This window comes from Sylvia atricapilla, chromosome 8, assembly GCF_009819655.1.
Source record: "Sylvia atricapilla isolate bSylAtr1 chromosome 8, bSylAtr1.pri, whole genome shotgun sequence".
NCBI classification, from domain to species: Eukaryota; Metazoa; Chordata; class Aves; order Passeriformes; family Sylviidae; genus Sylvia; species Sylvia atricapilla.
Window position 1 is genome coordinate 13,804,046 of NC_089147.1, and position 25,441 is coordinate 13,829,486.

The window sequence follows — 25,441 nt, forward strand, 5'->3', positions numbered from 1 at the left end:
GCCGCGGGGACTGAGGGGGAAGCGGCAGCGGGAGAGCACGCACGCGCCTTGGGGTTTGTGTAGGGAAGCGGCGCCGAGGGGGAAGGAGGGTGGGGAATTAAGTGTTTACCTCCGGTGTGCGCGTGCGCTTTGCTGCGCAGCGCCCCGGCGGGAGCGCGCCTGCGCGGGAGTGGAGGGCGCGCGGGCTCCCGTGAGACGTGACCTAGTTGTGGCGCTGCCCGGCAAGCTCAGCAGGGCCCGCCGCGGCTGCAGAGCGGAGGGGAGACCGAGCTGTCGGGGGGGAGAGCTCCGGGCCTGTGGCACGGCATGGCACGGCACAGCTGATGGCACGCCTGGAGGTGTTTCCATGCCTGGAAGAGACCGCGAGGATGCTGAAAGAGTGAGAGGCAAAGCTGAGATAATAGCAGCAGATCAGAGGAGGGGTCTAAGGTCACACAGCATCTCTCCTGCAGCCGCATGGGAGCACGGGGGACTCCAAGACTGAGATGACCTGTCTTGTGACTATGGAGTGACTATGGGGAGACTATGGTGTGACTAAGGTGATCCTGCCAGCCTTCGCAGCACTGGGGAGACTGTGGCAGGTACCGGCCAACAAGAAACAAGTTAACAAAGAGCTGCCAAAAACCCCAGCTCTCGAGAAAGGGCTGGAGAACGCCTGCAGACATTAGTGCAGACACATCACGTTTCAGCCACGTTCCTGCTGATCCCCAGTGACAATTCGGGCATGACGAGAAACTGCAGACGGCTGCGTTTCCGGCACGGTCATACCCGTGCTCGGGAAGCTGCAGCAGAGCCGCTGGCCAAGGGGCATCTCTAGTTACCACCAACATCAGGCCAAGGCTTTCAAAGAGCAGAAATAGAAATTGTACAAATACCCTAAATAGGAATCAGCTAAACTGTATTGATACATGAGCAGACTTTACAGAAGAGTTAGAAAGGAGAAATGCACAGAATCTGGGTGGAGAAGACGCAGGACTTTCACACACCTCCAGAGCTGGGCAGTGACTCTGCCCAGGGTCACGAAAGACCCTGAAGGGGTGCTCATATCTCTGATCGTGGCAAAATAATCCTACAGTAATAGTTCTGCCACTGTTGGAATCTCATCCTTTTACAAAATGCTTGTGTTTCTAGGCAGTATTCAGAATGCTGAAGTGAATGACTGCCCCAGGCTGCATCAGCTGCCTCATCCAGTTGCTCAGCTGTTTTACCAATAGCTACTATTAATTTTTCCTCTGAAAGCTGGGAAGAACATATCTGGAAACAACAGAAGGCTGCCCTTTTCCAAGCATGCATCAGCTCTTATCTGTTTTTATCATAGACTAAATTACTTGGCTGTCCACCCTTAAATGTCATCTCCGACTAACAAGGGTCGTCTAAGCCCTGGCTCACACAGCAGCTTCTCATGGCAAGTTGAAGGCACACCTAAAGGATCCATGCCTCCCTGCAGACCTGTTTGGAGGAGAGCTAAACAGATTATTTTTTACTCTCAGAGATGCTTCCCCATCCCCGACTCCAAAAGCTACACTCTCTGCACAAACCTTTTCCCATTTGGTGTGAAAAGGCTATGGCAGCATCCGAGGGCTGAGCCCCACAGTGCTGTTTTTCCCATTATCACCTCAACCTCTTTCCTGCCCTTCACCCTGGGGACAAGGACCCAAGGGATCCCATCAGTGGCTCACAGCATCTCTGTGCCACAAGAGGGCACATCAAGCCCTTGGATGTCATTGCCCGAAATAGCAACCAGCCAAACGGAGCTCAGGGGATAGGATATACCGAGAAAAGTGGGTTAGAGGGGAAAACGTGCTCAGGCCCATTCATGCTGCCATAAACAGCCCTGGGTGACAGCCAGGAGCCCAAAAAAGTCCCTGGAGAGTAACAGGCTTTGGAAAGATCAGGCTTGCTGCTTACCCAGTCCCACAGTGGTTAATTCCCCCAACAGCCCAGAGCCCATCCTTTAAAGATGGTTAGTCTTCAGGCAGCTCTTGGCATTGAGCTTTCAGTTCCTGGACCACAGACTGTAGAATGCTGGACCGTTTTGCTGTCCCACATCAGATCCATTGCTCTCTTGTTCTGCTACTTTCTTACTTACATGACTGTTTATTTAATTTTTTCCAGTTCTCAATGCTGGACTTCTCCAACAATCAGTGATTGCCCTAAGAAAAAACCCTTCCCAATCTGTATCTACCTCCTCAAGGTGGCAGGTGACCATGTTCCTGTTAGCTCTGCCTTAAATGCTACATCCTAACTAGGGCCACTGTACAGACATCTGTGGACGGCAGGGAGAAGGAACTCTGCAGACCTGAGATATTCTAGAAACACATGGTTTTATTGCAAGGGTCGTGGGTAAAGAGAGTCTGCTTTCAGCCACCAGCCTCGGCTGAAGGGAAGCCCCAAAGAGAGAGGGAGAGAGAGAGGGGGTATGAGGTAAGGGAGGTAAAAAAGTTAAGATGGGTAAGAGAGGTAAAAAGAGTGCCGGGGTCAGGGTGGTAGGAGAGAGGGAGGTAGAAGAAGCAGAGGGAGAGAGCAGGCAAGAGAAGGGGTGAAGAGGCAAGAGGAAAAAGGAACGAGAAGAGGAAGAGAAGAGGAAGAGAAGAGAAGAGAAGAGAAGAGAAGAGAAGAGAAGAGAAGAGAAGAGAAGAGAAGAGAAGAGAAGAGAAGAGAAGAGAAGAGAAGAGAAGAGAAGAGAAGAGAAGAGAAGACCTTGTTACAATATATCTCCTTTTGTGTTGAATATTCTAATTTACAGCAACCAACTGGCACAAGATACAAAACCTACAAACTTTGCATGCAGCCTATGAGAACTATTAAATTACCATATCATCCTGTATTCTAAACTCTAAAGACTACTCTTCTGATCTACTTTTTCCTTGATGCCTTGGCAGGGTGGAGACAGGCTGCATTCTTGGGTCCTTTTGTTTTCAGTCCTTCAGCCTATCTCCAGTTAATCACCATCTTCCTGCCTGCCATGCCTACATCTCAAAGCTGGCCTTCATTTTTATTTCACTCACAGATTTTATATCTCCAGTATTTCTTACCAGACAATCATATCCATAAGCCCTTCCTGTCCCATCTTTCCCAACATGCCAGCTGGTCCCAAGCTTGGGTTCACTCAGTAGCATCTGTGACAGGCTGAAAACACACCTGGCAGCCTGACTCCTGAAATGTGACACCCTTGATGTAAGAGCTTTTTTACCTTAACACCTACAGCCTCATAGCAGGGGAAAGTCTGTATTTATAGGACAACCAACAACATGGCTAAGCTCAGTGTGCACCTTGTCCCCCATGCAACCTCCCAGAGCACCCCAAAAAGGATACCAACCCTCTGCAGAGACCCCCTCATTTTTCCTGCCCTCCCATCCAAGAGGGCCAACAGATGCAAAGACATAACAGTAGTGTGCATAGCGATTGTGGTTAGATTTTATTGGTTCTTTGTTGGGTTTGTTTTGTTTTGTTTTTTTTAATTCATATAATTGTTATAATACAAAATATACAGACTGGAGATGCCAAGCAGGTTGTGGGTCACCATGCCCCAGGGCAGGGGGTCACACCATGCGACCTACAGCGTGAGGGGGGAGGCGGCAGGTGCTCCACATGGCAGCAAACAATGGGTACCCCAGAGAGCTGGGAGGAGGGAGAACAGGGCCAAAGAGATAGAGGGGTAAGGCCCTCCCACTCTTAGGAGAATGCAAGTGGGAGCTCAGCCCCACAGCAAACCTGGAAATAGGTCTGTGAGATGAACAGTGTGTTGAATGAACCTAAAAAACACATCATGTCTGCGAGATAAATAATGTGTCAGATGAGCCTAAAAAAGTGTGATATCTGCAAGGGCTGGGACAGGGACAGTCCCCCTGGGAAGCAGCCCCATACCTTTGGCTCAGAGCCCCAGGGGTTAAATTCTAAAGTCTCCAACCCCAGGGGCTCAGCCTGGATCTGGCCCGGCATGGGTGCTGATCCCAGACATCACAGCTCAGGCCAGCCCAAACCACCCCTGGCCAAGGATACAGAATGGAGCCTCAGTCGGGGCTGCCAGGGCTGGGTACATTCCCAGTGCCTGTGAAGGGTTTCTGGAGTTGGCATGGGATCATTAGCCCATGGGCATCACTCTCCCAGCTATGACTTGGAGTGGTATGTGGGCAGGACAGGCCTACCTGCACACACCCATCTCCAAGGAGCTGGTGGTGACAAAAACACCCAGGGTCCCCATCCCCAAGGTCCCCAAGCAGGCTCTCACATGGCCATGCTGGGAAAAGGAGAAAAGTCCCCTGTCCACAGCAGCATGACAGTGATTCCTGTCTAACCCCAGCCTCAACTTTCTCCTCCAGGAGCTGCCAGCTCAGCCATGTCACCAGCACAGGGCTGTGCCTGTGGGGACACCTCTCTGCCTCACTGCTCATTCCCCAGCCCCCGGGGCAGCAGGTGGGCTGGGCTGGGCCAGGGCACAGGAAAAGGGCAAGGTCAGCAGCAAATGATGCCAGGAGCATGGCTGTGAGCCCTACGGGGCCAGAATGGCCACCAGAGACCAGCCCATCTTCCTCTTCCACGTGTCACCATGCCCTGGATGTCATGTCCTCAGGAAGAACTGGAAAGGGTGTCTCTCCACTGGAGCCTCAAAGTGGATCCCCTGGAGTCCCCCTGTACCAGCACCCCAAACCTGAGGGATGGGTGCCGAGGTTGCAGCTGTCCCAGCCCTGCATCCATCCTGTGGGACAAGTGCCACAAGAAGTCATCTCGGGATCACTTTAGCCTCCCCTCTGCCCCTGTCAGGAAGAGCCTCATCCGGGAATCAGGGGATGCTCCCCATAGCTCATGCAGCAATGAAGCCCGAGGGCTCATGTGGCTGCCTTCTCCAGGCATGGCCCCTCTGCCCACCTACTGGCCCAGTGTCAGGACAGGGAGGGTCGCCGGTGGCTCACAGTGGACGCACCAGACATGCTTCCCACAGCAGGGCACAGCCAGGGCAGGGGAGGAAGCCCAGGCACTGGCTGTGCCCATTGCAAGACTTTATTGGTTTCTAGACAGTGTTGCTGGAGGATTTGGGCTGAAGCCAGAACTGGAGGCTCCTAGGGCTGGCGAGGATCAGGGTAGGCGAGCTGTGGCTGCACAGGGTGGTGTGCATGGGGAAAACCTCTATTGCAGCCCAAGGATACATCTTTTCCACCGGGGCTGGGTGCAGGGTGGTCCATTCAGGTGAAATTCTCATCCTGTGCCAGCCATGCCCATGCCCCAACATCTGGGAGCACTGGCTTGGGATTTCCCGAGGAAAGCAGAGCTGGGCCAGGGGAAAGGGAAGATCTTGGCACCACCTGCATCTCAGGGAAGGAAGGCCCCTTTCCATGGGGGTGTCTGTGCAGCCAGAGGAGGGAAGTCTCAAAGGAAAAGTCAAGAGAGAGAAGAAGGTTCTGGGCCCAGTGTCAGGAGAGCTCATCTGGAGGCAGGTCCGGGAGCTAAATCACGCTGTCGAAGAGCTGCATGGATCGCATGATGTTCTCATCCTGTCAGGAGCAGGTGGGAAGCAGGCAAGTTGGGCACAGACCAGCAATCTGGGCAGCTCCCCCAAACCTGGCTTTACCCTCATGGCAACTCTGGCACGTGGGACAAGAGCCCCAGGGATTACAGCAGTCTCCAAGCCCTACTGAGATCCATGGCTCTCCTCATCTGTATGAGGATGCTGGCATGGGTACAGTTCCCAAAGCAGAGCTCCAGCCTTGCCCCTGGGAGCCCTGGCTTCACCTCCTCACTGAAGGAAGAAAGCAGGAGGGACAAAGGTCCCCAAGGAAGAGGGTGGTGACCTAGCTCAGAAAACAGCTGCTGGTGACTTTACCTTCTGGCAGGACTCCAGGAACTCCTCGATTGTCACCACGCCATCTTTATTCCGGTCCATTTTCTGCAGACAAGCACAGCACAGGGGGCATAGCAGGGAGACCCCCAGCCCTAGGGAGAACCTGGTACCCCCTGCCCAGGTCCCAGAGGGGCTGGACAGTGCTACCCTGGCCCCAGGCATGCCCAAGCACCAACAGGACCAGCAGAGCCCTGCTTCATCCCCAGAGTGGGGTGCTTTCTACTGCACCCACTGCAGCTCTTGCTAGAGCTCTGCTTTCCCAGGACGCACTCAGCTCACCTGGAAGAAGTTCTCCACGTGCTCTCGGGGTGCTTCCTCCCGCATGGCCGGGTAGGTATATTTGCCCATCATGTCATAGATGGACTTCATGATGTCCAGCATTTCCTGATGGGAAGGGGAGCAGGGTTGCAGTGTCAACACAGGGCTCTGCCTCTGCCTGGTCCCCAACCTGCACCTTTTTCTTGCTGCTCCTGAAGGACCTGTGGGGTGCTCAGATGTGTTTCTGCTGGCTCTGTGCACAGTGTGGGGCCATGTGGGCATGTGCATGTGCAGTGGAGCCCCAGAGTAGCACACCACTCCTCCACCCTTCATCCCAGAGTCACACCAGTGCCACAGGGCCAGGAGGGACATTTGCAAAGCTGAGCTCAGTTAAATATTGATCCCCTGAGCTCTCCTCCAGAGCTCAGCCAATACCCCCAAGCTGTGCCCTTGTCCCTGCCAGGTGCAGACTTGTGCTGGCCCTGGGGACCAGTCTGGACCCCTCATCCCACCTCTTTGGTGATGCAGCCATCTTTGTTCAGGTCATAGAGGTTGAAGGCCCAGTTCAGGCGATCATCAATGGTGCCCCGCAGGATGGTGGACAGCCCAGACACAAAGTCCTGCAGGGATGGACAAGGCAGGCAAATGGGAGTTACAGCCACAAAGGGCCTCAGAGACACAGAGGATACAGCCCTGCTTGATTCTCCTGCAGACAGGAGCTCAGCAGGAGAAAGCTGACGTGCTCTGGGAATGGACTGACAGGGTGAAATGTTTGGTATCAAAAAGAGTTGGAGGAGAAAAAAATTGCTTAACCCTGTACATTTCTCACACTACTTCCCTTGGGTCACAGCAACCAAGAGGACAGTGCGCATCGTGACCCACTGTTCAGCCAAAGCCTGAACAAGACCCAGCCATGGCTGTGTCTGCCAGTCTGGGTCCCTACACAACTCTACCCAGAAAATACAGAAAGCCCCTTTTTTTACGCCTTTCATTTGTTTTCCATTGCCTCTAGGAATTTAATAAACTCCACTAGGTCTGCAAAGCTCTTCATCTATCTGCAACAAAAACACTGCTGACCCCAGCCCGTGGCCCCTGGAGGGATGTTCCTTGCCCCACTGCACCCCATCACGCCCTCCTTGGCCACAGCTCACCTCAAAACTGACAGAGCCATCATGGTCGGTGTCAAAGGCGTTGAAGAGGAAGGTGGCATAGGTGCTGGAGTCTGCAGGGAGGCAGATAGCATGTGTGACCCTCTGCCCTGCAGAGGAACCCATGTGTATGAGGACAGGGAGGGGGATGGGCACTCACCTCCTTGAGGGAAGAACTGTGAATAGATCTGCTTGAAGTTTTCTTCGTTGACGATGCCGCTTGGGCACTCCTGCCAGGCAGGGTGACAGCGTCACTTTCACATGGCAAAAAAAGGGCTGATCACCCCCTAAAAACCTGTGGCTCCCTTGCCTTGCCCCCAGCCCTGTGCACCTGGTGGGGTGGCTAGAAAGGCTGCTTGGAGCATCTCCCTGATCTTTTGGGCTCCATCCCTCGCTGGAGGGGCTCTGAATCCCAGGCACCCAGGAAGGGGGCTCTCTGCACCCAAGGAAACAGAGCACAGGATCAGGTCTCCCCACTGAGCTCCCTGGAGGTAAGATCAGGCTGTAGCCTTAGATAAACTTCAACCCCAAGGTCCCAAAAACTTTCAAATACAAAGCACCACCCCAAGGTGGACATGGAAGCAGAGGTGGGGGCTATCAAAGCTGGTCAAGGGGTACTCACATTCTTGAAGCCTCGGTACAGGACCTGCAGCTCTTTGCGGGTGAACTTGGTCTGCTCCTGGAGCTGCTCCAGCCCCTCAGGGCGGTGGCAAACGGTGGAGAGCTCAAACTCATCCTCAACACTGTCTGCAAGGAACCCAGGGGAAGAGAGGAGGGTGGCTGAGGCCAGCACTGTCCTGCCCTATCTTGTCATGCCAGGGGGCAGGAGAAGTGCCTTGCACAGAACACGCTGTCCTCTCACATCTGCCCAGGTTGACACATTTTTGGGGTGCTCTCCTCAGCCAGAGCTGAGTCTGTGCCAGAAGGGGACCTTCATAGCCACCCTGGCTACAGACCAGGGACTGACACTGGGCAATAATCCCCCTGCAGTACAGCCCAGGCTGGGCACAAAAGAGGTGTGAAACCCCCAGTGCTGAAACCCTCCCTGCCTGCCCTTCTCCTCCCACCAGCACAGCATCTGCCCTGGGGAGTTCAGATCCTTGCAGCACCAGGGCTCACATTCAGCAGGGAGAATTACCCCTCAGAACCCCCAGCCCCAAATGCCCCCCCCACAGGCTTTCCAGATTCTTTTCTGCCCACTGTGCTCCCACCTTCATCGATGGCTTCTCTCCATCATCTGCCAAGCTGCACAACCCCGTGCCTGCAGCAACCAGCACCCCATGAGCCCACTCAGCCAAGAGGGACACACAGCAGGTACTCCCTCTTCATGGGACGGTTCATACCCTGCCCCTCCATACTCACCTTTTCCCAGGGGGGATTGGCTTGCACTATGGAGCTGGGAGACATCCTGACCAGGGGCTTGGACTCACCAAGGAACCAAGCACACCCAGTATAAGGGGTTAAGGGACTCTGCACTCACTCCCTGCTCAGGCTCTTTCATTGCCCCATCACACCTCCATCTCCAAACCGACCCTAAGCTTAGAGAAAAACTCCCCACCCCTTAGACCAGTGCCGGGGGGACCTGAACCAGCTCCCAAGCGGTTCTTGCCGCTGTGCATCCCGTGGGAGCTGCTCCAGGGAGAAAACCAGCCTGTGAACAGGTAAAGACAGGTGGGTGCAGACCCATGGGATCGGACCCCTCCAGGGCAGGGCTGATCCTGACAGCCAGGGCAGGGGAGAGGTGGAGGCGTCCCCTTCCCGCAGGCAGGGCCAGGGCGGAGAGCAGGCAGCAGCACCGCCGGGGACAAACACACACAAAGGCAAGAAGAAGCACTTGCTTTCACTGAGCGAGGGGATGGATTTGGGCCGGCAGCAGGGCAGCAGTTTGAGGAATCGCTGCTTCAGCGCTTTTTTAGTTTGGACTGGCGGGTTGCCTGGAAGAAAGAAGGAGTCACCAAGCAGAAGAAGAGTTAACACAGCATCAGCTCCCGGTCCCGACGGTAGCAGGGTGGGGCACCCGGCGCGGGGTGATCTGAGCGGAGGCAGCACATGCAGCGTGAGGCTGGAGCAGCAGGAAGGCAAAACCCAGCCCAGGCTCTGGTCTACCTTCCTGCTCAATCCCAGGACAAACCCAGCAGTGGAGTATCCATCCTTAGGATGGGGAAGGATGGGGACAACTGTGCTAGGCTACCCACACCAAGCACCTCTGTTACATCCCCATCATAAAAGAGTGCACTGGAGACTCCCAGGAGCCCCGAGAGTCAGAAAATGGCAGGGTCAGACTCCGTCCTTTAGCCTCGAGGACGAATACCTGCTCCCTGTGTAGCAGGCTCTACAGGGAGGCAAGGCAGAATGAAGCCCAAGAAACATCCTGCGGCTGAGCCAGGGCATTGCATCCTCCCTAAGCACGGGCTGGGTTTGATCCTGCTGGCACCCAAGGACTGAAGGCAAAGCATGCACCGGACACCCCCATGCAGCCCAGACTGCACCATGCACCCCCACCCCAGTGCAGCACTGGGACCCAAGCCCAGGGACCTGCTTTGAGACAGCCAGAAGGAATGGGGCTCAGGGCTTTGCCATGGCCAGGCTACAGGGCTGGGTGAGGGACTCCCACACCAGCCTGGCCCATGGCCACTGCATCCAAGTCTCCCTGCATTAATAGTAGGCCCTTCACTCTACTGACCCCACTGCCACCCCCTGTTCCCCCCTTTGGACCTCAGTGGTTTCACTCAGCCCCATCTCTCCCAGCTGGTGTTGCCCCATGGCTGCAGACCACCTCCCTCCCTCAAGCCAGCAAACTCAGCGCAGGACTAATGCTGTAGGTAGGGAAAGAAGGAAGAGGAGGGGATGAAGGCCATGCTGGGCTCCAGCCACCGTGGGGAGGCAGACACCAGCATGGGGACAAATGGGACAAAAGGTGCAAAGTCCCTTTGGGGCTCTCGTTGGTCACTGTGTTTGCTCCAAGCATCCTGTACATCTGCAAGCAGCAAGTCACAATGCCTATGGATCCTGAGCCCTGTTTTTGATGTTGTTTCTCTAGGGTTCTAGCAAATACCTGCCAGACGAGCCCTTTCTCAGCCTTGTGGGGCTAAGCTGAGCCCCAGATGCCAGGAAAATGGTGTTGCATGGTACCCAGCTCCAGGACAAGGACATGCATCCAGCAGCCACTTCTAGGCAGGTTGGCCCCAAAGTGCCCACAGGCAGAACCTGGGACCCTCTGACCTCACACCAAGGCAGCTCCATCATTCTGGGGGATGGAGAATAGCTTCAGGAGGTCATGGATCCTGCAGGATATCACACAAAGCCACTCAAAGAGCAAATTCTCCCCAGGGATGTGGTATCCACAGCAGGGTGACAGCGAGGTGCAAACTTATAGGGATGAACAAACATCCCCTGGCATTTGTCGGGGGGGGGCGGGTGACAGGGTCAAGGGTGAGCACCAGGATCTTGGCATTGGCAGAAGAGCACAACCTGGCTCCTGTCTGCTCCAGGGTGTGCAGGCAGGTGAGGAAAGAGGACTTTCCTAGAAGTGGGCATCAGTTGTACATAAGCCATGATTTTGTCTCAGTTACCCTTCCAGGGCCTTAATTTGCAGAGAGAAAGGGAAATTGCACCTTTCAGCCTTCCAAGGATGCTCTGGGGCCAGGTCCCTCCAGCAGAGCTGAGCTGTGGGAACAGACCTGACAGGCAGAAGTATCCCCTTGGCTGAGAGGGAAGGGACAGGGCTGGCAGAGCAACACCCAACGCCAGGGTGATGGACCTGGGAGGGAGCAGGGCAGGAGGGAAACCACACAGCGAGAGAGATGCAACAGAGAGTAAACTGTGGTTGGACTCACAGGGGCAGCAGGTATAGGCACGTGCAGTAGGTCAGGTCGGGTGCAAGTTACACTTTAGTTTGTTATAAAGAAGGAAAAAGAAAAAAAAAATAAAGAACATGGGCGTTTTCTCAAGGAGGAAACCAAAGGGGGCCCAATTCCAGGGTCCCCAGGGCAGGGGAGGGAGCACATTCAGCACATGCAGCTTAACAACAGGAGAGGGGTGACCAGGACTGGGATTTTGCTGTCCTGGCTTTAGTGAATACAAGGGCTCTGCTGAGTAGAACACACCACCCTCTTTCTGTCCCCAGCATCCAAACCACTAACAAGTCTGGGAGCTCCTCCTTGCTGGGAAACTGCTCTGCCCAAAGATGAGGAGCAGAGCCAACCATGTGCTGCCACTCTGGACACAAGGGACACTGCAGCACGAAGCCCTGTCCCTGCTAGCAACAGCTCCTTTCTCAGATGCCACTCTGCTCTCCACGCTTCTGCGTGGGCCATCCAGCAGCCGACACAGAACAAAAAGGGTTGGCAGTGTTTTGTCTGTGGCAGGAGGTCTGCTGGGTCAAGTGGCTTGTTGCTTCCCATGCATCACTCTGCAGCTCAGTGACTTCATAACACACAAACTAACTCTCCATCCTTGAGCAGCACCAGAAGGGGAAGGGATTTTCCATCCCCACCTCCACACGCTGCTGAAATGAATCCCTGGCTCCAAAGGCTACAGTGGGTAGATCCCTGCCCCCAGCAATGATTGCCATCAGGATGGCCACGGACCGCTTTGTATTGAGCCACCAACAGCTGATGCCACCATGCTGAGAGTTACTCAGGGCTGGGCTGACACCTCCTTCCCCCCTTCCCATGGAGGACCCAAGCCTGGGCTGCTCCATGGTTTCCCCAGAGGAAAAGCAGGAGACAGAGTCAATCGGATGCACAGCAATGTCCCTGTCCTCCCATAGAGGCACAGCCACCAGTGCCCTCCCTGTGACAGCTGGATGGGCAGACCAACCCCATCCCCTTCCATGGCACCCTCCCACTAGAATATACCCCCAGTAACAAACCAACAGGCAATGCCAAAACTCCCCCACCACTCTCAGTAACCTGTCAATAAATGTATGATCATGATGGGTGGAAGATTCGCTTCCCACAAGACCCACTCCAGTGTCCCCAGCTCCGGGGCACAGCCCCGTTCCAGGAGGGCAGCAGAGCACCAGCAGCCCACCAGTCATGCAGCACTCACAGCCCCTTGCTTGGCCCCGTGGGGCAGCACTGGGTCATTTGGCAGGCCAGGAGGAGCTGGTATCTCAAGGCTGATCTGAGCCCAGCTGCCTCTAAAACCTGTGGCTGACAATCATCCCAGTGCAGGGCTCAGCCACTCAGGGAGGTACCCAGCCTCAGGCAGTGCCACCAACCACAGCTCTCGGGGTCTGCAATGGCAGTCAGGAGGAGGAAGAGTGAGTCTCCCCAGCTGCCCTGGAGAGGTCAGGATGTGTCCCACCACCAGCAGCTCTGCAAATGACCCTCATCAGTCAGCAATGCAGAGCCAAGTGTAGCAAAGGTGCCACAGTCATCCATCAGAGGAATGAAATCACAGCTGGCATCTCCCAGGGCCAAAGAGTCCCTGTCCTGAGGGTGGGACAGAGCTGGGAGCAGCAAAGCTGCCAAGCTGGGACAGTAAAGGCTCGGAACCAGGATACTCCCCAGTGCCTGGGGGTGAAACAGCTGCACAACCCTTGTGCTGAGCATGGGCCAGAATTGGCCACAGAGCCAAGTGGGGCTCACAGCACTGCTGTCCCCATTCCCATCCCCAGCTTGTGACAGTGCTCACAGGTAGCCTGGCTGTGCCCAAAGGAGATACTTCAGAATAATAATTTCTTCAGACCATACCATGTACAAAACGTTGTGAGCAGGGAATGGGACAGGATACACATCCCGAGAGACAGTGGAGCTCAGGGGCTCCCCAGATGGAGCAGACAAAGCTGCAGGACTGGGACAGCCATATGCATCACCCTCCTGCAAAACCCACACACAGGGGCACATCCTGCCCCCATCAGCACCTCCTCTGGCAGCAGGAACCAGCGCATCCAAGGTGCCAGAGGAGCTACTCAAAAAAATGCCCCAGCAGAGCAGCAGCTCCTCTTGGCTGCAAGCAGTGCGTTCCACAAGAGCACCAGTGCTTTATGTCCATTACCCAGATGCCATCCATACCCTCCACAGTAAGGCACAGGGACAAAAAGTGGATGTGTTTGAGCCACACCCCAGCCAGATCCCAGGCAGCTCAGGGACATCCTCCATCAGAAGGAGGTTGAAAGCACCTCCTGGGCACAGCACCCTCCTCTCCTCCACACCCTCTGCTCTACTACTAGTTGCTCCTCTGATCACTCCTAGCCACACACCCTGATCACTCCTAGCCACACACCTCTGTTCTGAGATCTGGCCATCCAAGAGGACGTCCCTTGGAGTCCCTTCATTTCACAGCATTCCCAGTGCCAGCAAGGAGGCAGAGTGGATGGAGGAAAACCAACCCCAAAACACATTCATGCAAGGTCTATTGGCAGATCTTGTCTGACCTGGGACTGTCCGTGGCACAGTCAAGGAAGGCAGCCAAAGAAAACAAGGCATCAGCACCATGCAGCTCCCTGCACTCCCACCCTCACCAGGCACAACCAACAGGTTGTGTATCCATTGCTCTGACATATTTTGGGTCCTCTTCTTTGGCCACATCCAGCCCTATCCTCAGTAGCTACTTGTCAATCCAGGAAGCTGAACACCCAGAGCATCCTCTTCTTTCTCGAGCAATGGTACAGTCCCAGAGGGAGAGCAAAGGGGCTCTTGCCTCTTTTCCCCTGTTTTCCCCATAGCCACCAATTCCTGTAGCAGTGAGAAAGCTTTGCCCTGCATGGTGCTGCACTCCACATTCATGGCTCTTTTCTCCCAGCTCACACTTATCTCCTCAGCCCCAGTTACTTGCAGTCCTTTTCCCCATCATCTGACAAAGCCCAGCCCTTTGCATCCCATTGCCCTGAGATTCCAATAACCCAGTCTCCATCCCCCAGCACCCCACACATCACTGCATCCCAGTGCTTCAAGACCCAGATATCCCCCACCCTAATGCTCCCAGACACCCTAAATTTGTAGCATCCTACACCCAACACCACACATTGCAATGTCCACAAATATTCCCACCCAATATCCTAACACTCTGAAACACCCCTAGACACCCTCATTTCCCCAGTTCCCTACACCCTAATGCTGCCAGACACTCCAATGCCCCCCCCCCCCCCCCACCAAAAAAAAAAAAAAAAAAAAAAAAAAAAAAAAAAAACAAAGCCCTAAACCACACTAATTCTTCAAAAACTCCCCTAAGTACCCTGCAGCCCTTGGGATAGGAGGAGCACCTCCACCACCACATCCCCATCTCACTGCAACCCCATCCCCATCCCCGTCCCCATCCCACCTCCCCTGGTCAGGTCGATGATGCCCAGAGCATGGAGTATCTTGAGGCTGGAGCAGAGCAGCAGGATGATGCCCACCGTTTGCAGCCCCTGCAGGTCCCAGGGTGCCTCAGCAACCGCCATCCCCCAGACACACAGCCCCAGCCGGCAGCTGCTCTGACAGCAACAGACCCAGCAACGCAGGAGAGGGGAGGGCAGGGGAGGAGAGACCTGCCTTGGCCCTCCCTCTTCCTGCCCCGGCACCCCCTGAGGTCCCTCGGGGCACCCAGGCTGCGGAGAATAAGAGCCCACAAAAACCGCCCAAGCGACTTAGGGATCAGCTCTCCTCCAAGGCACCCCTGCACTACAGAGCCTGGCATAGGAACCCACAAAGGGGTGCAGAATTGGCACCAGTGGGTGCATGGAAAAAGAAAAAAAAGAGGTGGAGGAGGTGGAGAAGGCTCAGCCACACTGACTTTCACCCCAACAGCAGCTCTGGAGGCACTGGAGCTGAGCAGTCTGCAGGGACCCTCAAGTTCATCACATGCTGCTGGGATACTGCTGCCACCAGCCCAGGGACCAGCTCCACCTAGCAAATCCATCTGCCCCATCACAAACCACCAGGCCTGCCCCCCAACAGTGATCCAACCTTGCATGGCATGAGTTCTCTGCCTTGGAGCTCAGCTTTGTCTGCTGATCCCCCCCATATACATCTGCAACTTTCATCTCCTCCCTCTTCCTCTGCATCTCTGCACCAGCAAGTCAGTCACAGCTACAGCTGGGGCTGCCAGCCCTGGGTACATTGCTTGCTGCTGGAGAGAAATGTGCTCCACAGGGTGCAAATGTACCCCACAGGGTGCTGCCCGAGGGAAGGGCAGCATGTCAGGGACAGCAAGGGTGGGTGCTCCCCACAGCTCACCCAAAGTCCTGCTTTGGGAGCAGAGGACAGAGACTCCAGGCTGGCAACAGTGGTTATTAGAAAGTCACTATCAGACAGTTGTCTATGCATTTCTCACCTGAAAGCTGCTTCTGATGTGGCCGCCTCCTGCCCCAGCAGTACAAGCCCCAGGACAGGCACCCATGGGGGAATGAGACATTTTCCTCCATCCCTGGGAGGGGATGCTGTAGCCAAGCATGGATGGCACATCAGACATCCTGCTAACTACACTCCAGGGACCATGGACTCCAGACTCCCTAGAGCCCAGACCAGGGCACTTCTGGTCCCACCTGTGCCCAGTTCTGGGTCTAATCCTGCCCCTCATAGGGAAGAGGGGAATCCCATTAAGCTCCCACAGCACCCTGCAGCCCAACACAACCCTGTGCTAGGGAGTCATGGCCTCTCCCATCAGACTTGAAGGCTTCACCCTCCACCAACAGAGCTGGACTATAAAGAAGGGCGGTCCTAATAAGCTCCTTTGCTCTCCACAATTCTTACTTTTTCTCCAGCCCATGATTTTCTCACCTCCCTGTGGCTGAGTGATCTCCTGCCCCTCTGTCTGCTGGCTCAGAGCCCATTCTGGGACAGAGTGGGGACCCTGCTCCATGTCCAGCTGGGTCCCCTTGCTCCCCTCTCCAGGCACATCAGCAACAGTAAGAGCAAATCAGGCCAGAGGGAATTGGGAAGGAAGCAATGTGAAAAGTGATTAACACAAGGCCGGAGGGAGAAGAGATTCAACAAGCTAATTAGGTCTGGCTTGGCTGAGCAGGACGTGTCACCACACAGCAGCAGAGGCACAGGATGCACTGCAGGTATTGTGGACCTTGGGGAGTTCAGGGCTGCTGTGAGAGCCAACCCTGCCCACCCTAGAGCCAGCTGAAAAACCTGCTAGCCCTTGGAAAGGCAAGGGTTAAATCCACTGCACATGGGGAAATCTCTGGTGCAGCCCAACACACAGAATCCCAAACTTCAGCCTGGAGTGCCTGCAGTTGTCCTAGGCAAGATTTCAATGCTCCAAGATCTACCTCTCTGCAGCAAGCTCACCCTGACCTTTGGGGTCTGTCAAACCCACCAGGCTGGATGACACCCTGAGCCCAGGGACCAAAGCATCACACCCCAAAGGGCCAGTCCCTCCTGCAGCCAAGACACAGCACTTCTGCCAAAGAGGTTCCTGGAAAGCAAAAGGAATCAAGGCTTGGCACAGGACTTGGCTCTTACCAACACCTTGGGGATGCTCACTTTCTCCCCTCTCCAGAGGGACCCTCACCCTGAGCCAGCCATGAGGAGGTGTCCATACTGCTCACTGCCACCACCCTCTTGCCTGGCACCTTTTGGGGTGCTGGTGGCATGATGCTGCTCCCTCCTCTTTCTCCCCAGATTCTGGCAGGGTTTGGCACCCTCCCAGCCCTGCTTCTCTCTCCATATCCTGAGCTCTAAAGCAGCAGCAGCCCCCATGGAAGACAGAGGCCAGCACACCCCATATTGAGGACTCTCCAAGACACCCCCAGTCCTGCCTGCCCCCTAGCATGCACCCTGAACAGCCAAGGCAGGAACAGCCCCGGACAGGCACCAATTATCCTGCCGACAGCAATCTGCAACTTCATTTAATATTAATCTGTGGCTGGGCTACGCGGGTGGCTCTCCCGCCTTTCCCTCCTGCCTTCCCTCCTTCCAGCCAGGACCGATTGCTCTGCACTGAATTATTGATGCCACGCTTCAAGAGGCAAAATTGATAGCGTTTCTCTCCACCTGCTCCATCCTGAGCTCTCGGCCAAAGCAGGGGCTCAGCAAGGATCCGAGAGCCTCCTGCAAGGGTCTGCCAGGAGATGTTCAGGGCTGGGGACAGGCGTGATGGCACGGGGCAGAGGTGGGATGACATAGTCCATCATTGATTATCCAGCTGGTAAACAATGTCAGTTCCAGCATTGATCACCCTGGAGATCCTGGAGCACAGTGCACTCATGGGAGATGCTCCATGGCTGCTGCCAGACAGTGGCTGTGCCTGTGCCACCAAGGCTGTGGCAGGGTCCAAGGGGGTACAGTGCCAAGCAGACAGGACAAGGGGTCACAGACAGCACTTCTGTCCAATCCCTTTTTCAGGGAAGTGCCAGTTCCAAATGATGGATGGGGTCTTTGGGGCCTCATCCAGCTGAGTTTGGGAACCCAGAAAGCCTGGAATTCCCCCAGGATCTCATTGCAAAATGCTCCCACTGAATCTTTCCCCCAGGCTTAGAGAGGTTGGCTTGGTCCCCTCTGGAGCTTCTCCATTCCCAACCCATCACTGCAGTGGCACAACGCAACTTGCACAACCTGGGCAGGGAAACAGCCGCAGGCAGGAGGCCAGCAGGGATGGGGCAGGGGGAGCGTGGGGCAGCAGCAGGAGCAGGGCAAGCACCGCCAGCAGCATCGACAGCTCTGGAGCAGGTGGCACAGCCCTGTGTCCATTAGCAGACCCAAGCCATTAGTGTTTGGTTTCAGGCTCTTTGTGGTCTCTGGGCTGTCACTGTGGACCGAGCCATGGCTTGTAAACAACCCCTGGAGGGGACACAGTATCTTCCAGCCCCAGACACTGCCTGGGACCTTCCCTGGAGAGTAAAATCCTACCTGCTGCCTCTCAAGTCAAGAGGGGAAGTGACCTATGCAACAGCACCTCACCCCCATCCCAAACCACTGCTGTTCACACATAGGACTCCTTCTACAGTGCCCAGGGCTCAGCTTAACCTCAGCCAATTTCTGCCCCTTAAGCAACATGTTTCCCTCTCCTCTGGGCACCTTTAGGCAATGGGAGCAATTGCTGGCAATCCTGGGCACCTGAATCCCATTCCCACCCTCACAGCTGGGGCGCATCTCCAGCCAAGCCAAAGGGAACTGCAGCTTCTCATCGTGGGAATGTGGGTGGAAGGGGACAGGCATGCCCCTGTTCCTTCTGGAGGGGTCATAGATGACCAGGACGAGGCTGGACACAGGACACCCCATCTCCAGCATCCTGCTCTGGCCCATGCTAGGGAAAAGTCAGTTGCAGATGGACAAAGAGTGTGCCTCAGAAAACAGAGGAGCCACACAAGGCAAGGAGTGGCCCCTGGCTTGTCCTGAGCCCCTCATCAGGGTTGCTCCAGGGGCTGGGTGCTCTCTCTCCCTTCTTTCCACTGCACCTGGGAGCTGCAGAACAGCTGCAATCAATGCCACCGATTTGAGTCCAAAGCTTCGAGCAACTACATGGGGAAGCAAAAGCACTGGGAAGGGGGAAACAGGGTCTGGGGGAAGCACCCCCAAATCTCCAGCATAACTAGAGAGGGGGAATCCACCCTGGGCACAGTCAGCATGCCTTCCCCTGGCACTCACAAGGCAGGATGTCTGTCAGGTGAACTCCTGCCTCAGTTTTCCTCCTGGTATGATCCACCTAGGGGTTCTGCTGCTGGAACACATGGATTTAACAAGCAGTTAAACTTGGGAAGTAATGAAAACTTCCACCCACCTTTCCTGTCGTGCAATCAGGTTAACAGAATCAGAGGGAGACATCCCCCTGATCTGCCCCCTCCATCCATCCCTATCCCCAGGCACAGCTGACCTGTAGGTGCAGCCTCGAAGTGCTGTCTGCTCCACTGCTTGTGGAGGGGAGCATTAACCCCTACACTCAGCCCGAGTGGGAGCCAGAGCTGGAGAAGCACAGCAGAGTATCTCAGGGCACCAGTGGACCAGGGAAACTGCCTGTTTCCTCCTCAGCCTGTGCATACCCCAATGCCAGGGGCCAGGCAGGCTGTGGCATCCTTCAGAGAGCTGTGTGCAGGTACGGACAGGGGCTGGGCAGGGCTGGGGGGATCCTTCACACAACCATCACCCTGGGAGTCCAGGAAGCACCCAAGACAAGCAGTCCTGACCTCCCGCCCAGCCTGCACAAAGCAGAGTCCCCCGAGTGGATCCAGGCTCTGCCAAGTGTATCCCGTGCACACCACTCAGCACCACACAGCCCATCCATAGCTGGACAGCTCCCTCTGTGTCCCCCCACCCTGTCCAGGATCCACAGGGGGCCCTGGGGAGAGCCAGGAGCAGGGAGCCCAGCTTGCACCCATCCTGCCTGAGCCTGGCTGCTCGGCAGACTGGTGCTGAGTCCAGAACCTCACATGCAGATTGAGGTGACCATGGTCTCTGCTAACACCTTGTTCCTGTGGAGGTGCTGGAAAACACCCTGATGCCCCACATATATGGTCACACGCAGTCCCAGCCCGCAGCACCCCAGCACACATCAAAGTCACCACCGTACAGCACACACCTTGCCAGCACTGTCCCCTCCCTACACCCCCAGCCACTGGGACAGACAGGATACTCTGCTCTTTGCATCCTACAGCCCTACAAGCAGCCAACGGGCACCAGGACTCTCTCAAGGATGCAGCAGCCTTGGAGCATCCTTAGGGGCAGCTCTGGACACCCACCACCTGCCCCTCATGTTCCCGGAGGTGACAGCACTGCCCATACCCGTTACCTTCCAAGGACACAGGCTCGAAGAGGCCAAATTGCTCCAGCACCTTGACGAAGAGGACCAAGACCACCAGCACCGCAATCATCTCAAGGCCTTCTAGGTTCATGGTGAGGGTGTTTCATGGCCCCTCACCCCCCCACCCCTCCCCACCACAGTCCTTGAGCCCCTCACCCCAGCACCTCAGCCGCCAGACCACGCATCTCCAGGGACACCTGCCTGTGTCCCTGGTGGGGGTTTGGCTGCCACCCCCTACTCAGGTAGTAGCCATGGGCAAGTGAGGGGTCAGCGCAGGGCTGTGGCAGGAGGCTCAGGGAGCCACGGCTGGGAGCCCAGACAGAGCAGGGCCGTGCCTGTGAGTAAGAGTGGAGAGAGGCCAAGTGGAGGGAGGAGTGGGGGTGGCGGGGATGGGGGGGTCAGAGGGGGAAAGAAGGCATGCCCTCCCATTCCAATGACACCACCTCCATTCGATTTGCTTAATGCAGTTGCTAAGGAAACAGGCCACAGATATTAAAAGGCACTCGGTTCCCAAGGGGGGACACGGGGAGGGGCAGGACGCTGGGCACTGGCAAAACATCCAGGATGGGGATGACTCAGATTTGTCCTCTGTGCCCCAGACATGTGTCTGCCTCATGGGGGCCAACTTGGCTAAACGTATCAACGTCTCCCGCCTGGAAAGTGTCTGGGGCAACAACTCCATCTGCCCCATTTCCAAGCAGGCAAATGGGTCCCCTTGTTTTGCTGGGAACACCAAGGGAACATGGGGAGCAGGTCTGAGAGAACATGCTGGGAGCAGAGGCTGTGATGCAGGATGCCCAAGACACTGCCAGACCCCCCAATGAGCAGGAGAGGAAGAGAAGCAGGGCCTAGGGACCCAGCCAAGGTCACACAGAAGCTAGAAACAGAGGGTGAACCTGTGCATCTGTGTGCCTCGAGCATCCACACACAGACAATGGGGCTAAATTTAGCTCCCCTGTTCTTTTTTAACAGCCTTCCAGCCCTTCCCTGGCTGTTTGATCACAAGCCACAGGCATCACCAGAGATCCAGGTACTCATGGTCACGGCCTATCACCAGGACTTAGCACTCGTTGGGGTCTTCCCCTAGGGAAGCTCCCCCATTGCTTCCCCCAGGGATGCCACTGGCACTGCTCATCCCCAGGCAGACAATTCCCATATGGTGCATGATGCAAGACCAGTCCTAACTCCAGCACTGGTGTGGTAAGCAGGGAGCAGGGCTTCCCCTATGCCACTGCTGCCCCCCACCCTTCCCAGTTCACCCCAGGAGCAAGGTCAGCTGCCACAGCTACAGGTGGGATGGCCATGTCCAGGCTATGGAGCAGACCTCTGGCAAGAGCTCCCAGCAGGGCTGCCTCACACCAGTCTCCCAGGAACCCTCATCTCCAGCCCAGTAGCTGCAGGCTTTTTCCCCTGGCAGGGGATGGAGAGGGCTGGTGTCCCAGTCCCAGGCCATGGCCTGTCCTGGTTATCTAGTGGCTCCATGCCACCGGGCTTGGCATCGTCTGCCCACTTGGGGCACACTCCCAAGGTTGTTCTAACACCAGCAGAAGATGCCATAAATGCATCAGAGGCATCCTGGGGAAAGAGCTGAAAGTCTTCCCTGGGGAAACATTCTTCAGGCTGGAAGTTTTCAGCCCTGGCATTTCCTTTTCTTGGAAAGAGCTGAGTTTCCAGGCGCTGAGCCTGGATTTCATGTGTCTGCCTCCCAGTTTTGCCCTCGAATCAACCCCTCCGGGCTGGAGTGACATAGACCTGTTGCACTCTTGCAGGAAGTTTCCCACTGCTGTCAACTGAGTTTTTAAAGCCACTTTTCTTGCTGAGCCCCAGTTACAACCCGTTCTCTCCTCAAGCCTCCAGCTGCTTCCAGTGCCGATGGCTATCCTGCAGGCCATGAGTCTATTTTTGAAACCTAGTTTTGGCCACACTTGGAGGGAGAGGAGCCCTTTCCAGCCTGACCCAGAGCGTTTAGGGCAGCTTCCCTGCAAAGGGAACCTGCTGTGCCCATGTGAACGGACCATCATCAGCCCCTCATGTGTCTCTGGCAGCATCGTGGGATGCTGGGGCTGAAGGGCACAGTGGCAGATCAGTCACCAAGTGTCAGCTTCCCCACCTGCCCTTGTGCCTCTCCCGTGCCAGCATCCTCCCCAGCAGAGCAGTGATAATTCTCCCACTGGCTGCCATGTCAGGATTACACATTTCCATGTGTTTAATGGCTGGAGCCATTAAAAACACTCCACTGTTTGCTGCCAGCATGATACAGAATCCCACCAGGACCAGCACAGGCACCTGGCACTGGTCCCATGTCCCAGTGCCACACACTGTGCCCAGCTCCCAGCACCTCCAGACTCCCCAGGGTTTCTTGCCCAGAACATATTCCCTCTGACCAAGGGCAGCTCCAGATGGGCTAGGTGTGACAAAGGACCACTCCTTCATCTCACCCAGATCCCCAGGGATATTACTCCATCTGGAACAGTCCCCAGATGTAGGAGACACATAGGACCACATGTGGGATGTCACCAGTGGAGCCAGACCCACAGCTGCCTGCAAGGGATGCTCGAGAACATACATACCCCACTAGAAGTGTGAGACAGGGCTTTGCCCCCCATCCCACTGATGGGCATCACTCCCAGGGGTGCTCCTTACCCCTGCAGCCAGTCAGCATTTGGCTATGCTGTGGGAAGTGCCTCAAGGCTCTGGCTGAGCTGTGCAGAGAGAAGTCTCACAGATGGTTGGAGCAATGCACACCCCGGGCAGGAGAGGCTCTGCACGTCCCCAGACAGGTGATGCCAGTTTCACCCCTCCTGCCCTGCTCCTTGCCTTGGGGTCTCACCCTGGAAACCTCTGGCACTCACATCCCACCGCAGTGGGGCTTGGAGAGACCCTTCACTGGGGGATCTCTCACCGCATCCCAGAGCTCCCCAATACACCGGCTGAGGACCAAAGATGTGGGGCACGCCCAAAGGGACCCAGAACCCCAAAACACAGATTGAGGCCCGAGCATGAGTTCCAGGCACCCTACAAGAGTGGGAGACTCCAGAGTGTCCATCTGCATCCCCATCGCACAGCGAGGGGCAGCAGCACCAAGACACCGGCAGCATTGTGGACCCTGGAGTAGCCCTGGATACAGCCCTGAGCCACAGCTCAGCCCCGGGGCTGCCACTGGCTGCTCTCACACACAGCGGAGCAGGACCACGGCCAGGAGGAACTAATGAAGTAACTGGGAGATGGAGGTCTCCCAGAGATGCAGAGGGAGTCCCTCATCCACCTCTCCCACACCAAGCATCTGGCTCGCCTCACCACTTAGTTTGTGGAAGTGGCCGAGCCACCTGTCCCCCCATGTCCCCAGCCCCGTACCTTCAATGCCGCTGATGATTTTGAAGCAGCGAGTGGTGAACCAATAGGAGATGAGGAGGAGGATGGCAATCAGGGAGGCATAGAGCAGGCTGTCGTTGTGCAGGGATGTCCTCTCCATGGCTCCATCCCCTGTGCCCGCTCGTGTCCCCACCCAGCCCCACCGTGCTATCTGGGGCAGCCCTGTCCCGGCAGTCCCCCTGCCAGAGGAGCGGCCACCGCGGGCAGGGAGGCGGGGGGCCGCATGGGCAGGCAGGTAGGTAATTGGGAGCGTTGTGTGAGAGCCAGGCTCCCAAACCAATTACCTTAATTGTGCTCAGGCAGCACATGGCAAACAGTTAAAAATAACCCTCCTGGCCCGGGGGGAGAGTGGCACCATCAGCCAGGAGAAGGAGGCAGGGGGCAGAGAACAGATGGGCTCATTACACATGTGTCTGTGTATCAATGCCATGGGGCCAGCAAGGTATCACCACAGCCCAAGGGCTGCTCTGAGTGCCCTGATGATCTTGGGATACTCGGGGCTCAGCCCCTTGCTGCCACACCACAGGTGAAGCTGGGAGTCCTGGAAACGGGGCTCCCTAGGGAATGATGCTGCCAGGATCTCTGCTGATGCCTGTATCTGTCCTTGCTCCAGACACGAGGCCTTGAAGAAAGGTGTCTCTACATTCTGCCATCCTGGAGAGCTGGATCTGGCATCTTGTTCTCTGCGTCCCACAACAGTACCTCCCCAGGGATGTCTGTCATCAGCATCCGCTTTTCTCAGCCTGGAGTCAGACCCAACCAGCCTGGTCCCTGCTCTGTGATGCCAGGTGCATTTAGACAGTGTCACTGTGTGTTTGGGCACACTCACTCACAGATCCCAAACCACACTGAGTTTGCTGCACCCATGCCTGAGACACTTCTGGTCCCTGCACGGTGCTTGGCCCTGTCTGCTGCCCCACAGGACATACAGCTGAGGAAGACACTGGACCCAAGTGCTCCATCCCAAACCCTCTTTGCATACAAGATGTCCCATCTCTGCCCTGCACTCACAACCAGGGGTTGTGGCCACCTGAGTGTGGGTGAGGAGTACAGCATTGCCCCAGCTGTGCCCCTTTCAGGGAGCAGAATCCAAGCACCCAGATCCATCCCTCCTGTCCTCCCTCCCTTCTCTCTCCCCAGAGATCAACGGCTCTGAGGATCCACAGGTGACATGGGCCAGGATGCCAAAGTGGCCCTGTCATATGCCCATGGCTCAGCACTGGGGAGAGCAGCAGGCCCTGTAACACTGCCCCAGGACCAGGCAGCCCAGGCTGGCACTGAGTCCATGCCCCTGTCCCACTTTGGGCTGTGACACTAACAGCCATGAAGTATCCCCACCCAGCCACCCCCGCCCTGGCTCTCTAGTGCTGCCGGCAGCACAGCCCTGCCACACTGCTAAATTTAAACACCCTGCCAGCCACCTGCTGGGTGGTGTATAAATAACCCCTGCAGTGGGGTTTCTTGCCAAAAAAGCAGGTCCATGCACACAGCATGCCACAAGCACACCCAGAGCCGTCAGGTAGCCAGGTGGCTGGTCTCTGTCTCCATCACCCCAGCACCACCGGCAGTTGGAGATGGAGAACTGTCCCCTACTGTGGAATGGAGCAGATGAGGATGGAGCAGGACAATCAACCATCGTCAAAGGACTTGTCTCTTCAGGAGGGGAGCATGTACCTTGACTGTGGCCAGGATCTGCCCTCCTTGAGAGCCACCCCTGTGGCTACCCCTAAAGTGCTCTTCACCCAGTGCAGCAGGGTGTTAGGACACTACTTCCACAAAATGTGCCATAGGACCTGCTGGGCCACAATGAGGTGATGGTCCCTGGGCACAGCTGGGCAGCTGCTGCCCAGGTCCCTTGGGTGCTCCTGACCTGCTGGGGGGCCAGCCTGATGGATAGGAATTTCTCCTGTTTTTTTTTGTTCTCGGGGCCATCATCCATTAGGGAGAGTTAAATTTAGGTTAAAGCTGATCCCTTATTACCTTGCTGCTAATCAGAGCGCGAGCAGATTATTAATAAGCACATTAAAATATTGGTGAAATGCTATTTTTGGGAGGTGAAGTCACAGTTTTAATCTGGTTAATTGATTGAGTCATTTCTCTTTGCCCTCTCTGGCGACCCGTCCTTGGCCAGCTCCCCGGGGCACCCAGC

General features: G+C 56.0%; 1 protein-coding gene across 4 annotated transcripts in view; it reads right to left on the minus strand.

Annotated features, from left to right (window-relative positions):
• Positions 1–4,983: 4,983 nt before the first annotated feature.
• The window catches only part of KCNIP2 (potassium voltage-gated channel interacting protein 2), a 42,550-nt gene continuing 22,092 nt past the window's right edge, over positions 4,984–25,441 (minus strand). Inside the window, exons 1-9 of one of the 4 annotated variants that reach the window (XM_066323715.1) lie at positions 19,891–20,012; positions 9,084–9,167; positions 7,868–7,992; positions 7,406–7,475; positions 7,249–7,319; positions 6,610–6,717; positions 6,119–6,223; positions 5,822–5,884; positions 4,984–5,492 (exon numbers count right to left, since the gene is read on the minus strand). In XM_066323715.1, the coding sequence (XP_066179812.1) occupies positions 5,445–5,492; positions 5,822–5,884; positions 6,119–6,223; positions 6,610–6,717; positions 7,249–7,319; positions 7,406–7,475; positions 7,868–7,992; positions 9,084–9,167; positions 19,891–20,011 (795 nt within the window). In that variant the 5' untranslated portion in view covers position 20,012 and the 3' untranslated portion in view covers positions 4,984–5,444. Of the gene's footprint in view, positions 5,493–5,821; positions 5,885–6,118; positions 6,224–6,609; positions 6,718–7,248; positions 7,320–7,405; positions 7,476–7,867; positions 7,993–9,083; positions 9,180–14,514; positions 14,655–19,890; positions 20,013–25,441 lie in introns of those variants that run through there. The other 3 variants (XM_066323713.1, XM_066323716.1, XM_066323714.1) reach the window with 3 other exon arrangements.